The sequence below is a fragment of the Schistocerca piceifrons genome, chromosome X (genome assembly GCF_021461385.2).
Source record: "Schistocerca piceifrons isolate TAMUIC-IGC-003096 chromosome X, iqSchPice1.1, whole genome shotgun sequence".
NCBI lineage: Eukaryota > Metazoa > Arthropoda > Insecta > Orthoptera > Acrididae > Schistocerca > Schistocerca piceifrons.
Window position 1 is genome coordinate 197,562,350 of NC_060149.1, and position 16,388 is coordinate 197,578,737.

Here is a 16,388-nt window from a genome sequence, read left to right on the forward strand (position 1 = left end):
GTTTAAAGTTGATTCCTCTACAATGTTGATAATTTATTGTATTGATTCATGTAACTATTCAGTATTTGCAAAGTTCATGTTTGACATTTCTATGAAAACTGGCATGCAATGTATATATGAATAGCATGTGGGTGAATTATGTGATTGTGCTGAGTTTTTTGAACTGACAATTGTGTTTTACTTTGCACTGGTAGTGAGTTATGTACTTTATGTTCAATCATCTTGGTGACTGTCTCAAAACTTCAATGTGTGCACTGTTTATACAATTTACAAGCACTGTAACTTCAGACAGTGATTGTATCTGCCACTGTGGTACTGTGTAATAGGAGAGAACGGGTGTCTACCAGCACAGAAATATCACATGTGCAACCAGATCTAATCATTACAGTGTTCTTTGGTTGTAGCAAATGTGGAAAAAGCTATGTTACTTGGAAATCTGTATAGTGTATATCATTTGCTCAATTCCTAGATATTAGTTTACAGCTATTCTACAAGACTTTGATCATCAAGACTCCAAGGGCTCAATAGGCAATACAGGCAGACCCCATTGCATGCTCCTGGTAAAGAACATTGGGCACCAAGCAGTCTTTAGTAATAGAGAAATGACTACACCTATACAAAACTTTGAGGAGCTACATTAACTTAAAAAGCACTTTATGATGCATGTTATCAAATACCACATCTACATACAATAGTTAAATTTGCATCTAATACTACGATTAATGTGCTAGCTCAGTGAAAGGTAAACATTACGTTTGAAACAGTGTTTTCTTACCTGATCTACACCCATATCTTGTCACGAAAGAAGGAAAATGAAAACACATAAACAAATATACTTACTGTCAAGTTTCGCTGGTTGGTCATCAATAACACACTGTTTTGTGTACGAGTCTTCAATTGTTGGGTCATAATCAGTGACAAAGTAACTCTGTAAAGAAAGTGAAAATGTGTGTCAATAATGCAGAGCCTCTAAAGTGCCAATTCATTCTGTCAGAGAAACATACAATAATGATACAATTTAATTTTATACTTTCTGTTTCTTTAACCAATACCTTATGACACAGATATTATCATTAACAATATTCTGATTTAGTGCTAGAAGGTTTAATTGGTTTGTCTAAAATGGGCAGCCAAGAATTTGGCTCACGAGCTGTGTCCTGGCACAAGTGTCATAGTGCTTAGTCCTGCTGCACATTTCCCCACTGCCACGGCACATTGTCTGAGTGTGAGGAAGGGAAAACTGCGAACATGCTGCATTTAGATGCCAACGAAAATGTATTGCATATGAATGGGTTTTATATTTCACATTTACGAACAACATAGATCACAAAAAATTAAATAATAATGAGAACATGTTTTATTCTTGGTGCGCTGAAGACAATTTTTTTATCTGGTAGAAACTGTCAGCATACAGACACAAACAATTTCATTTTTGCACTCAGGTTGCCATGTAATCATGACTCACCTAGTTTCGTAAAGGAAAAAAAAACTTTCACACACATACATGTTGATCAAAATATTCTAGATCTTTTGTGCCCTTGTTATGGAGAATTGGTAACTCTACCTGAGAAAAACAATGTAGGCATCCTGGACAGTTTTAATGTAAACGGATTTGTCTTTAAAATGGAAATTACACTGTAGATCAATCAGTCACATCTGCCCATAGACAGGGGCACTTTCAAATGAACTGCCAAACGAACTCTAAAACAGATGTAAGACTGGCAGTGTCTTGAAAATGTTTAGAAATCTATCCTCGTAATTCTTTCAACGTCACAAAAAATTCTTCAAAACTCGCATTTTCTATAACACTAGTGAACTTAGCAAACTGGTCTGTGTGTCAGAATTTGTCCCTTCTAAACTGTGATTTTCTTTTTGAATGTATCCCCATCAAACCAGAAATAAGTTGTTTCTCACATTCCAATGTCCTACTGTGGCCAGAGAACAGTCAAGTCCACTTAAAATGCGAAGCCTGCAGCCCATTCCGGATGCTCTAAGTTTCATTCCGCAGTCCTTTTTCCTTAATAAATTCAACAGCAGCTTGTCAGTCAAATAAATAAATAAATATGTTCTAGGCATGCCCATCGACTTAACATATGTATTTTGACATAATATATAATCTGCATACTCTACGTTCAATTCCATCAAAAACTTTGCAACTGACTGTGGATTAATGTATGCAACTTCAGATATTTTACTATTTGTACTACCAATCTCTTTACCGGCTCCACGCCTGCAAATTCAGCATGAAGTGCTTCATGATGTAAAGAACCATGAACCCTGTCTGTTGATTTTTGTAATTTTTTGCTCTTGCATCATCAACTATATCTTTAAATTCTTTCCGTGTGGTATTGTAATGATGTTTCATGGCAAATTTGCAGTACCCACTGAATAAATGACTGCGTAATAGATACAGAGAATTCTCATCCCTCTCTTCTGCCATTCTCATTTAGTTTTAAAGGCTGGTGGTGATATATCACAAGCCTGCATTTTTTTATGCTAACAGCCACTGGACCTGTGGACATCCTTCATATCACAAACAATGAATGAAGAGTAAACTGTGCTGACACCATGAGTCTGCTGAACTACAGATAATTGTGCCATCGTGCCATCCAAAAAATGCCACACCGCCATACTAAATCAAATGTCATACCCTACCAGGTCCCTCAATGAAGCACCAAGCAAAGCCAAGGGAGGCAGAGTCGCGGCCTGCACAACCAGCTCATATGTGGTTTGTCATGCTGTGACTAAAATAATGTAAAAGAGGTTATTTCTAGCCCTTTTTTAATTAGCTGTCTGCTAAGACTGAAAAACACATAAAAGAATCAATTTCAATGATGATCGGCAAGCTATCATCTCACATATTAGAAAAGCCAAAATGGGTGAGGAACCAGACAGGTTTTTAACTAATGTTGAGGCAATTAGAGGTGGCAGAAACTATGTTGAATGAAAAGTTGATATAGTTACCTCTCCTTACATTCTCCTCTCCGAATGACATACTGACTGGAGAGAATTACTGACAGCTCATATCAAGTATGGGTACAAAGTACTGCATGTTAGGATGTTGATGTGAAATTTATTTGCCAAATGAATGACAGCAAACAGCTAATGAAACGTGTAAGTCCTCGCTAATTCTTGCTGAGTGGAGAGCAGACTTTGCACGTTTGTTCTAGCCATAGCAACATTGTCAACAAATAAAATTGATCTCATGCATTATAATTCCTTCAGAATGCAGGAATATTGTTACACAGGGCATATTATAGGTTCCATTGATTTTTGGAGTAAGGATATGAACTTGAAGGAAATGCATGCAGAAGTTAAGAAATTAGGGGCACAAGACAGACTTTAAAAAAGTTGTTTAAACGTTACTTAAAAACTTAGTCCAGCAAATTTTTTGCATTATCTTTGACCTTCTACTGTACAAATTAAACAGTTTCAATCACTGTTGTAAAATGACTGTCATTTTCATTATCTTTCACATACTATGAGAGTACGTTCTACCAACTGCTTACTATATTTACTATGTTTAATTGATCAGCTGTAGATTCTTTGTGAGACACTGTATATTGTATTAACCAAACAAAACACTTTTGTAATTTTGTTTTGCAAACACTACAATTATATTTCAGTATGTAAGTGTGTTTCTTAGTATGTAATTGATCCCACAGATGAGAAACAAGCAGAAATAGCACGTCAACTTTTTATCTTGGCTTAAACTGTAAAAGTTAACTCTGTTGAAAATTTTGACAAAATTACATACCGATTTACAGAATTCATTAGGACAACTTTTACAATGACTAAACATACACTGCCATTGATCTATGTAGAGGAATTGAATTTTCTGTTATGTGAATGAAGGCACCAACGTGGTGGTTCTATGTAGGGGTTACAGTATTTTCTAAAAGGGATGAATATGTCAACCCAGTTGACATAATCTGCCTCTCTGAACACCATGTGACCACTGGTATAGGAACTAGGCCTAAGCACAATGAGAAACTCAGACAGGAGAGTACTGCAAATGTTAGAATAAGGAAAGGTTCTCATAAAAGTATAATTAAAAATAATGTAAGTATATTTCATCAAAATATTGGGAGTTTAAAGAATAAAGTAGATGAGCTTCTGGTTTGTTTGGAAGATTTAGAAGCTGAGAATAAAATAGATATACTATGCCTGTCTGAGCATCACATTGTTACTGATATGGATAAGGTAAATGTAAGTGGTTATAAGCTCTCTGCACATGTAATGAGAGAAAATATGGAGAAAGGAGGAGTTGCCATATATGTCAAAAGTTATCATTGTGCAAAAAGTATAGAAACAAAAAAGTTTTGTGTAGAGAAACATATAGAAGCATGTGCCTGTGAGCTTAAATTAAATAAAGGCACATTTATAATTGTAACTGTATATAGGTCCCCATCAGGAAATTTTCATCTATTTCTGAAAAATTTGGACTCCTTGTTGTGCTATCTGTCAGACAGGGGGAAGCAAATTATTATTTGTGGGGACTTCAATGTAGATTCTCTGAAAGAGGGTAATAGGAAAAAAGACCTTGAAGTATTACTCGGTTCTTTCAATTTGACACCCGTTATTGATTTTCCTACTCGGGTGGTAAAGGATAGCAGCTCACTGATAGATAACTTATTTATAGACCAAGATAACTTTAACCAGATAAATGCTCAGCCTGTTGAGAATGGTCTTTCTGATCATGGTGCACAGCTAGTTACAATATATGACATAGCTCCATTCAGCAATACTAAACAGTCCTCCAAAATAGTACGTTCAGTCAACAATTTAACAATTGCAAATTTCAGGGAAAGCCTACAGCAGTTAGACTGGGATGAGGTGTACCGTGAACCTGATGCCAATTTAAAATATAATTTATTTCATGACATTTTTGTAAATGCATTTGAAAACTGCTTCCCCAAGAAAATAGTTAAATATACTCGTAAGAAATCTTGTAACAAACCATGGCTTACTAAGGGTATAAAAATATCTTGTAACTGGAAAAGGGAAATGTATCTGACAGCAAGAAAGAGTAGTGACCCAGAAACTATCAAAAATTATAAAAACTACTGTGTTATATTAAGAAAAGTTATTAAAAAATCCAGGAGTATGTGTATCATGTCTGAAATCAGCAACTCTGATAATAAAATTAAAACAATTTGGAATATTATTAAAAGAGAAACAGGTCAACCAAGAGCAGAGGAAGACAGTATTACCATCAAATTGAATGAAAACTTTACGAACAAAAAGTCAGAAGTTGAAAATATTTTTAATAATCATTTTCTAAATGTTGTGGATATAGTAGGATCCAGGTGTTCATTAGAAGATGCTAGGCTGTTAATGGAAGAGGCCATACCTATGCAATTTGATACAATTGAAATCTCACCCACTTCTCCCTCTGAAATTAGGAAAATAATAAACTTGCTTGAAAGCAAAAACTCATATGGAATTGATGGCATTTCCAGCAAAATACTAAAAGCTTGTTCTCAACAGATAAGTAAGATTCTCAGCCACCTGTGTAATAGCTCTCTGGAACAGGGCATTTTCCCCGATAGACTGAAATATGCTATTGTTATACCTTTGCATAAAAAGGGGGATAGATCTGATGTCAACAATTACCGTCCAATCTCCCTTCTAACAGCTTTATCCAAAATTTTTGAGAAAGTAATGTATTCAAGAGTAGCTTCACATATCTGTAAAAATGAAGTACTAACAAAATGTTAGTTTGGTTTCCAGAAAGGTTTTTCAACAGAAAATGCCATATATGCTTTCACCAGTCAAATTTTGAATGATCTGAATAACCGAACACCACCCATTGGGATTTTTTGTGATCTCTCAAAGGCTTTTGATTGTGTAAATCATGAAATTCTGCTAGACAAGCTCAAGTATTGTGGCATGAGTGGGACAGTGCACAAATGGTTTAATTCGTACCTAACTGGAAGAGTGCAGAAAGTTGAAATAAGTAGTTCTCGTAACATGCAAAGATCAGCACATTCCTCAAACTGGGGAACTATCAAGAATGGGGTTCCACAAGGGTCAGTCTTGGGTCCTTTGTTGTTCTTATTATATATTAATGACTTGCCATTCTATATTCATGAAGAGGCAAAGTTAGTTCTCTTCGCTGATGATACAAGTATAGTAATCACACCTGACAAACAAGAATTAACTGATGAAATTGTCAATACTGTCTTTCAGAAAATTACTAAGTGGTTCCTTGTAAACGGACTCTCACTGAATTTTGATAAGACACAGTACATACAGTTCCGTACAGTGAATGGTATGACGCCATTAATAAATATAGACCTTAATCAGAAGCATATAGCTAAGGTAGAATATTCCAAATTTTTAGGTATGTCCATTGATGAGAGATTAAATTGGAAGAAACACATTGATGATCTGCTGAAACGTTTGAGTTCAGCTACTTATGCAATAAGGGTCATTGCAAATTTTGGTGATAAACATCTTAGTAAATTAGCTTACTACGCCTATTTTCACTCATTGCTTTCATATGGCATCATATTTTGGGGTAATTCATCACTGAGGAATAAAGTATTTATTGCACAAAAGCGTGTAATCAGAATAATAGCTGGAGTCCACCCAAGATCATCCTGCAGACATTTATTTAAGGATCTAGGGATATTCACAGTAGCTTCTCAGTATATATACTCTCTTATGAAATTTGTTATTAACAACCAAACCCAATTCAAAAGTAATAGCAGTGTGCATAACTACAATACTAGGAGAAAGGACGATCTTCACTATTCAAGATTAAATCTAACTTTGGCACAGAAAGGGGTGAATTATACTGGCACTAAAGTCTTTGGTCACTTACCAAATAGTATCAAAAGTCTGACAGATAACCAACAAGTATTTAAGAAGAAATTAAAAGAATTTCTGAATGACAACGCCTTCTACTCCATAGAGGAATTTTTAGATATAAATTAAGAAAAAAAAAACAAAAATATAAAAAAAAAATAAAAAAATAAAAAATAAAGAAAAACAAAAAAACACAAAAAAATAAAGTTGTTATATTAACTTAAGTATGTTGTTAAATTAACCTAATTATGTCATGTATTGGAAAATTCGACTCGTTCCACATCATTACGAAATATCGTATTCATGATCCATGGAACTAGTATTAATCTAATCTAATCTAATGATATGGATCAGTTGGCATTGAATGTTTGACAGGTGTCGTAGTTCGATCAGTTTTAGTATGAAATAACTTGTTTCTAACTATCAGTAAGTGTTATTGTGCACGCATTTGCATTATATATAAGTGGCAGTGTCGTTCTTATATATTGCACTGTGTAAACTAAAGTATGGCATCAATTAAATGTAAACATGACGACGTCTAGGGGAAAAACAAAGTGCTTGAATATGTAGATAAAGGCAAGCCCCTTTACAACATTGCAAGTGAGGTAGGGGTTGACATAACAATTGTTAAAGACTGGAGAAAAAATAGAAAAACTTGAGTAAAAAATGATGACTGATGATGTGAAAAGACTGAAAATGTGCAGGACTTCGAACAAGTCTAAAAGTGAAATTAGGCATTGATTTTATGTAAAAAATTAGGTGGGAACAATAAAAACAGTTTACAGCGAGCGAAGCCTGATGACATTGGTAGAAAAAAAAACTACACGGCACTCAAAATGCAACTACTTTTGGCAAGAAGCCATCTGCTGATGAAATAGCTATAAATGAATTTGTTCAGGAATTTGAACACTTCGTTAAAGAACTTATGCCGATCCATGATCAAGTGCATAACATTGGCAAGTGTGGTTTAAACTACAGAATGCTCCCCACAAGAAATCTCGTTGCACAAAATTAATCTGTAACAGGTACAAAACTTACGAAAGATAGAATAAATATTGCTCTCTGTAGCAATGCTATTGGCAGTCACAGGATGCCACTATTTGTGTTCGGAGAGGCAAAAGAACCAAGGGCATTCAAAACCTTAATATGACAACACTGCATGTATATTATTGTAACAAAAAGTCAACATGGATTAAACTCAGCTGCTTTAAGGAACTGTTTTATGAAGAACATTTGTTACTATGTGGTTTCTCATGTTTTAAATAGTCAAGTGCAAATCAGTTACGTGTCACTGCAATACTGTAATAAGGTATGTACTATTAGTAAACTTTCACTCACAGGAACAATATCTTACTGTATGATACACATGTATTTTACAGTACAGGTACTACTTTACATTACACTTTTGTGTACAATTTTTTAGAATGTCAACATTTTCTTTTTGTTTTGTTAGTGTTTTAATGTGGAACAATATGTCAGACAGTATACCCAGTTGAAAATTAAGGTTTTACTGTAATGCATTTGATCCCATGGGGGACAGATTAGCGAGGTTCTGCTGTACGTTTAAGTGTGGAAGCATGAGTGTGGGTCATGGTTAGATACTCCATATGACAGAGTGATAAGTAGGCATTCCCTAATGTAGATTATGCAAGAAAAGTATTAAGGCTAAAAGGGTGGAACATAGCCTTGGCAATAGGAGAGGAACTGAAAAGCAATGATTTAGAAGTGACTCATGAGTCTGACAGGGAAATCGGACCAAGAGAGCAAACAATAATGTTAAGAGTAGTTGACAAAATAATGTAAGATTATGAATGGGAAATGCTTATCCTGAAACAGGAAATGGTACATGGGGTGTACGTACCAAAATCTTTAGTAAGAGTTCGAAAAAGCAAGTACAAAACAAGTTCAATGAATACGTCAGAGGACAAAGTTCAGTTGAAGAACATTAGGTTACTAACAAAAGAATTCGAGTGACTAGTAAAAGTACATGAAGCAAAAGGCAGCAAGGAAGCCATGGCAAAGACAGACTGTCGTGGTAGTGCTTTATGGAAGTAAGTGAGAGTTGACCACTTAAATCCAGAAGGAAAGAGTGCACTAGTGGAGATTTTCACTAAGTATGGAGATATATTCCATCTACTAGGTGACAAATTGTCATTTACATCTGCAGTATACCATCAAATTCTGATTGCACTGGAAAATACAGTGAAGGTAGAGTGTGCCAGACCATGCTGAATTTCAGAGATATAGAATGAAGATTTAGAAGATCAAATTGAGCAAATGCTGAAAGATGACATAATTGCTGAACGCCAAGGTGCCTGGAGTGCATCATTACTGTCACTTCTGAAGAAGATAGATGCCGGTGACAAACAGAAGTGGAGAGTTGTAGTGGACTACAGGCAATTAAATGACATTACTGTAGTCGATGCATTTCTGCTACCAAATATCTCCAATATCTTTGACTACCGAGGGCAAGCAAAGTAATTCTCAATGCTTGACCTAGCTGGCAGAAACCATCAAATATTGATGAATAGGAAGGATAGAGAAAAACTACATTCAGTTTGTATCATTAGCATTATAAGAGAATGTCCATGGGACTGAAAGGAGCCCCAGGATGTTTTCAGTAACTGATGAACAAAGTTTTGGGATGCCTGCAAGGAGTAAAATATTTTGTCTATCTAGATGATATAATGTGCTATAGAAGAAACCTGCTGCAGCATAACAAGAAGCTCCATGAAATCTATTATTGGTTATGAGAGCATAATTTAAAGCTACAACTGGACAAATGTGAATTCCTAAGGAAAGAAGTGATGATATTAGGTCATTGTATTACAGACAATGGATTTCATCCCCCCCCTCCCCCCCTCCTCCTCCTCCTCCTCCCCCAATAGGATGACTACCATGCTGCATTTTGGGGGTTTTGGTGTACTGCCTTATTAAAGGCAGTGATGCAAATATGAAAGGCATGAAGGTGGAGCATATACCACATTAGGTGACCTTCCCTGCACAATGCGGATTACTGGAGAATTTTGAAAACTGGTGGCAGGTCAAACCCAATAATGGGGACCATGTATTTATTCAATGCAAAGTGGTAGAAAATGCCAGAAGTGGAAACTCAAGTCCCAACTCAAAAACCAGGTCCAAGCAGGGTCTGCACCAAGGAAACCACCTAATGGAGAGGCAGAGGGGGGAAGGGTCAGTGGCAGTGTAAGCTTGCAGCACAGAAAGGAAGTAATGCTGCAAAGGCTGGGTCCAAGTACATACAGAAGAGTTGTGAGCCCTCTGGGGGGACAGGACAAGATGACAGAGAATTTGAAAACCTTCTAAGTTGGATGCTGTACAGAGGTTAGCAGGCCAATCACAGATGGGTGTAAATGCACTGTAAATGAATTGTAGGGAGGGAGACCATAACTGCAGGAAAACAAAAGAGAAGAAGAGAAAGTATGAAATGAAAGGCAAAGAAAAGAAGTAACAAAAGAAGAGAGAACAACAACATCTGAACAAATATTAAACTGGGGCCAGGAAGGTGGCAAGAACCAAGCACATGTTCTTGAACAAATCCCCAGCTGTCAAGTTCTGAGGAACTGACACCAGGAGGGGAAACTGTCACAGGCACTAGGGCCATAACTACTGTGTTGCAGAGTGTGACCTAGAGTGGGGCTGAGTGTGTTGCATGTAAGACACCTATCTTCATCTATTCATCCTTATTGACAATTTGGTGGTTGTCATGCCAATGCAAAATGATGTGGAAAAGGTCTTTTCAGTAATGGGGCTGTTGCAGGCAGGGGTAAAATACTGCATATGACAGTTGTTATAATGGGGTAGTAACGGGGAAAGAACCATAATCTAGGATGTTTCACACAGTCTTTCTTTTTTTTTTTTAGCAGAGGAATCATGGAGGACTTTTCCAAGTGGTGTGGGGAGAGTATCTGGCAGGGTGCACATCAGTTCATGGTATGTTTTTAGAAAAATCACAGTCTTCTTGAAGAAGGTGATGAATACATTCATACCAGGATTACATATATGTAGGTGCACTCTTTATTTGTTTTAGAGAAGAATTAGAAGCACCAAAATTGGCTAAAGTTTTTATTTATTTGTTGATTAGGCAGTTGGGATAATTGCAGTCAGGCGAGGAGGTGCAACTGGCAGTGTATTCTCCAGGAGGCCCGCATCTCAGCAGACATGTTTACCTTGTATACTGCAGCTGTATGGTGCAGAATATTTCACATAGAAAGAATTACTACTGTTATGATGGACACACTGTTATTTGTTAGTTGGTATGATGTGGAGATGGTCTTCAGTGAATCTGTGATCAACGTGAAGGAAAGTGACATGAAATTTAGCCAAGATCCTTGTGAAACATCATTGTAAAATGAGTCTACACTGCACTTGCATACATCTAGTTTTGTTACAATGAGTGATGGTGTGTAACTAAGCTAGTAATATTTATAAATATCTGGTTATATAGTGCTGTAGATATGTATGTTTGTAAGCATACATGTATGTACTGCCAGTATTTTTCTATTACTCTGCCATGTGTTGAAACTTAGTTAAAAAAAATGCATTTATACTATTAGTATGGATGTATCAAAATTACACATGCTGAACATCCATGGTTTTCACCCATCCAGACCAAACAAAATTGCCATCCCAGGGATGAAATGTCCAGGTTACCATGGCCACAACCAGGATGTATTAGTTTCATGTTACACAGATCATAATGACGTGGAGGAGTCATTTTATAATCAGATCACAAACTTTTTGTAAATATGGCTACATCTTGACCATTTACAAGTGATACTTTATTCCTTTGAAAGGTTAAATAAGTGTGCCACAAGGGGCAGAACATGTATATGCGGTTTGTTGGTACAGAGGTAGGTGCCATCAATGGTAATTACAGCACAGATCACAACAGCAAGGATTAAACATTGAAGTCAGCAGTCACTTTTTTCCCCTTTAGTAACAGAATAGGATGGACTGCCTAGTTGATATTTGTAACATCATCTGAGGCGAAGAGAAATGTATCTCCCTCCTGAGATCTAGAGATCAGCCCTTTAGTGACACGTCAACCTCCACATCTGTCCAGCAGTTCACCATTCACTGTAGAATAGTGCCTGAATGAGTCAGAAAAGGAGAAAAAGAAAATGACACAATGGTATTAAGTTTTAAATGAATGGATGTAAACCACTCTCTCGAGAAAATGTAAAACCAGATTCTCTGCTTGGAAGTTGCTGCTCTAACTGTAGAGACAAGGAGTTGTCAAGCTTCTGTGTCCCCTGCAAAGCAGCAAAGTAGGGGCACCCAACTAATTACTGACCACCGCCATAGGGGCATCACGACAACAATGGGGTGGGTAATTGTCAGTCACCTGGATAAGGTGGCTATGTAGCCACTAAAGAATAGTAGATTGCCTTTGAACAGGACAAAGGGAAGATCTTCAAGTAGTCATGGACTTCAGCGACCACAGTGAAACTCTCCTTTTTACAAACATTCAAAAGTTGAAGATGTAATGCTAATGCAAGTCAGATCCTGGTATCCTCACCTCCAAGGTTTCCATCTTTTCATTTGCTACCTTGCAGAATTAATGTAATTTACAATCAGCACAAGAAACATATAACTGTTAAAAAAATTTTAAACAATGCCAAAAACCCAACTATATTTACTTATAAAATTTTTATTAAAATACAAAATGTTACACAGTTACAGCCATAATATTTGTTGAATGCAACTATTTAGTCACAAGAATTTATTTTACTGGTATTGCATTTTAACTTTTCTGTAAAATGTAAAATTTCACGGCCGGAATTATCACAATTAATAAAATACTCTGGGCTATCATGCCAGGGTCAAAGGGATTTCACTTTAAAACCCGACTTTTCGTCCCCATCTGCAGAGAACACTTTCAAGGAGGATCATAGCTTTGTTGCACATCTAGTTCACACCCTCGCTCGCTACTGACAATAGCAAAATTCCCCTTCTGCGCAGTGGTGACACATCACATTTTGAATATGTGAGTGCAATTGGGCATTGTTGACTGCCGTCGGCCGCTGTTACTACCATCCCATGGTGGAAGAATGTCGCACATCTTCTTCAGCACTGGAATCCAAATTTCATTCAATTTCACGCCCTCCTTCTTTCTACTAAAATTCCTGGGGTGTCTTAAAATCTCTAGGGGCTCTCCGTATAGCTTTTCATGGTATCCACTTGCGGCTGCCAGTACTTGAGTCCTATCAAAATGAATGTGGTGGTCCCCTGGCAGTAAAGCATGTCCTGCAAACAGCTGATCTGTTGATCTCCCCTCTCCTGCAATTGCCCTTGAGCTTTTCAAGTTGTTTTTTGACAGTTCTTTTTGTAGTATCCACATACTCCTTCCCACAACTTTTCTTGCAATACAAGAAACACAGTTAAATAACATTTACACTTCAAAAAAATTTTTATGTAGAATCGTAATGACTGTAAAGTACAATTTAGCTTAAATATAGAAATTTCTAAATCTTCACTAATTTCTTGGCTCTGCTCTCTGCTAAATTATTTCTCAGTTTTGACCGAACAAGCTGTACATGGAAAAGATTCTCTCAATGGAGGCAGTGCTGGTAGGGTAAGAAATGAGGCACTAAAAAGTAGTTATAAGAGTGGTTACTGTTTAGAATAAATTAATCATAGGAATTTAAAATGAACTATTTAATCATCAATATGAAAAAAATCCCAAAAACCCAATTTTGCCCACTGAGCTGGTTTTTCTTAAGAGCATGGGTTTTTCTCAACTCTCCCAGATGGTCTCCAAGATAGTTTCCCAATCAGTCTATGTGGCTTGGGATCCGGAGGAACGCAACTTAGCTCCCAGTACTGTGAAGGCAAGAAACAGATCATGCATAATCAAATCAATGGATTCCAACGATAGCATTGGTTTATGGCCTGTGGCTGGTTACAGTGTCACTACAGATTAGGAAATTCTAGGGTGGAAATACAATGGACAGCTTGGTAAATGGGCACTAATTCTACTATAAAAACTCTAAGATGGCAGTAAATGTTGTTCATGGACCGCAAGAAAGTATGAAAGCACACGACTGATGTGCTTTTCAGCCACTGAACCATCAGGGTAACAAATGGCTGTGGAAACAGGAAATTTGCCAGGAGCTGCGAGAAGGATCTATCATTGCCTTTGTTCAAATGGAAAGGTCCAGTCAGATCTTTGGACAAGGTAGGGAGGATGGGGTGAGAGATAGTCGCAAAGATAACCTGACGATAAGGGTCAATGGAGGGAGGTGGAGGTCAGAGTGAAGTGACTCTGGACAAACTGCTGCTGGAACACCAGACCTGGATCGCCCTTTTAAGAGGTGAATCCTTCTTTCAGGGAAAAGACTACGGTAAATAAGTGTAAATGTCGTGTGACTAGGGCACCCCGTTGGGTAGACTGTTCGCCGGGTGCAAGTCTTTCAATTTGACGCCACTTCGGCGAGTTGTGCATTGATGGGGATGAAATGATGATGATTGGGACAACACAACACCCAGTCCCTGATCGGAGAAAATCTCTGACTCAGCCGGGAATCAAACCCGGGCCCTTAGGATTGACATTCTGTCACCCTGATCACTCAGCTACCACGGGCAGACGAAAACACAGACAAAGCCTTACAGACAAACAAAAACTATGCGAAGCGAAATGTAGTGTGAGGAGGGCCATGCGAGAGGCGTTCAATGAATTTGAAAGTAAAGTTCTATGTACTGACTTGGCAGAAAATCCTAAGAAATTTTGGTCTTATGTCAAAGTAGTAGGTGGATCAAAACAAAATGTCGACACTCTGTGACCAAAATGGTACTGAAACAAAGGATGACAGACTTAAGGCCGAAATACTAAATGTCTTTTTCCAAAGCTGTTTCACAGAGGAAGACTGCACTGTAGTTCCTTCTCTAGATTGTCGCACAGAAGACAAAATGGTAGATATCGAAATAGACGACAGAGGGATAGAGAAACAATTAAAATCGCTCAAAAGAGGAAAGGCTGCTGGACCTGATGGGATACCAGTTTGATTTTACACAGAGTACCTGAAGGAACTTGCCCCCCTTCTTGCAGCGGTGTACTGTACGTCTCTAGAAGAGCGAAGCGTTCCAAAGGATTGGAAAAGGGCACAGGTCATCCCCGTTTTCAAGAAGGGACGTCGAACAGATGTGCAGAACTATAGACCTATATCTCCAATGTCAATCAGTTGTAAAATTTTGGAACACGTATTATGTTCAGAGTATAATGACTTTTCTGGAGACTAGAAATCTACCATATAGGAATCAGCATGGGTTTCGAAAAAGACGCTCGTGTGAAACCCAGCTCGCGCTATTCGTCTACGAGACTCAGAGGGCCATAGACACGGGTTCCCAGGTAGATGCCGTGTTTCTTGACTTCCACAAGGCATTCAATACAGTTCCCCACAGTCATTTAATGAACAAGGTAAAAGCATATGGACTATCAGACCAATTGTGTGATTGGATTGAAGAGTTCCTAGATAACAGAACGCAGCATGTCATTCTCAATGGAGAGAAGTCTTCCGAAGTAAGAGTGATTTCAGGTGTGCCGCAGGGGAGTGTCGTAGGACCGTTGCTATTCACAATATACATAAATGACCTTGTGGATGACAGCGGAAGTTCACTGAGGCTTTTTGCGGATGATGCTGTGGTATATCTAGAGGTTGTAACAATGGAAAATTGTACTGAAATGCAGGAGGATCTGCAGCGAATTGACGCAGGGTGCAGGGAATGGCAATTGAATCTCAATGTAGACAAGTGTAATGTGCTGCGAATACACAGAAAGATAGATCACTTATCATTTAGCTACAAAATAGCAGGTCAGCAACTGGAAGCAGTTAATTCCATAAATTATCTGGGAGTAGGCATTAGGAGTGATTTAAAATGGAATGATCATATAAAGTTGATTGTTGGTCAAGCAGATGCCAGACTGAGATTCATTGGAAGAATCCTAAGGAAATGCAATCCGAAAACAAAGGAAGTAGGTTACAGTACACTTGTTCGCCCACTGCTTGAATACTGCTCAGCAGTGTGGGATCTGTACCAGATAGGGTTGATAGAAGAGAGAGAGAGAAGATCCAACGGAGAGCAGCGCGCCTCGTTACAGGATCATTTAGTAATCGCGAAAGCGTTACGGAGATGATAGATAAACTTCAGTGGAAGACTCTGCAGGAGAGATGCTCAGTAGCTCGGTACGGGCTTTTGTTGAAGTTTCGAGAACATACCTCCACCTACATATATCTCGTGAAGAGACCATGGGGATAAAATCAGAGAGATAAGAGCCCACACAGAAGCATACCGACAATCCTTCTTTCCACAAACAATACGAAACTGGAATAGAAGGGAGAACCGATAGAGGTACTCAAGGTACCCTCCACCACACACCGTCAGGTGGCTTGCGGAGTATGGATGTAGATGTAGACTATGGTTACATGGGTATTCAGGGTTGCTCCAAAAATGTGTTGTATAATTTAGTAGTAACTAGTGATGTCCAGTACGCAGAGGTTGAATCCTGGCTTCTACCAGGAGGCTGATCCACAGAGCTCGTCTGAAAGGCACTAGTC

The 16,388-nt window shown here is 37.9% G+C and overlaps 1 protein-coding gene across 1 annotated transcript in view; it reads right to left on the reverse strand.

Moving 5' to 3' along the window:
* LOC124721564 (ras-like protein 2) overlaps positions 1-16,388 on the reverse strand; it is an 89,987-nt gene that overhangs the window by 53,602 nt on the left and 19,997 nt on the right. The window contains exon 2 of the mRNA XM_047246602.1: positions 841-928. Within this exon, the coding sequence (XP_047102558.1) occupies positions 841-928 (88 nt within the window). The remainder of the gene's footprint in view (positions 1-840; positions 929-16,388) is intronic.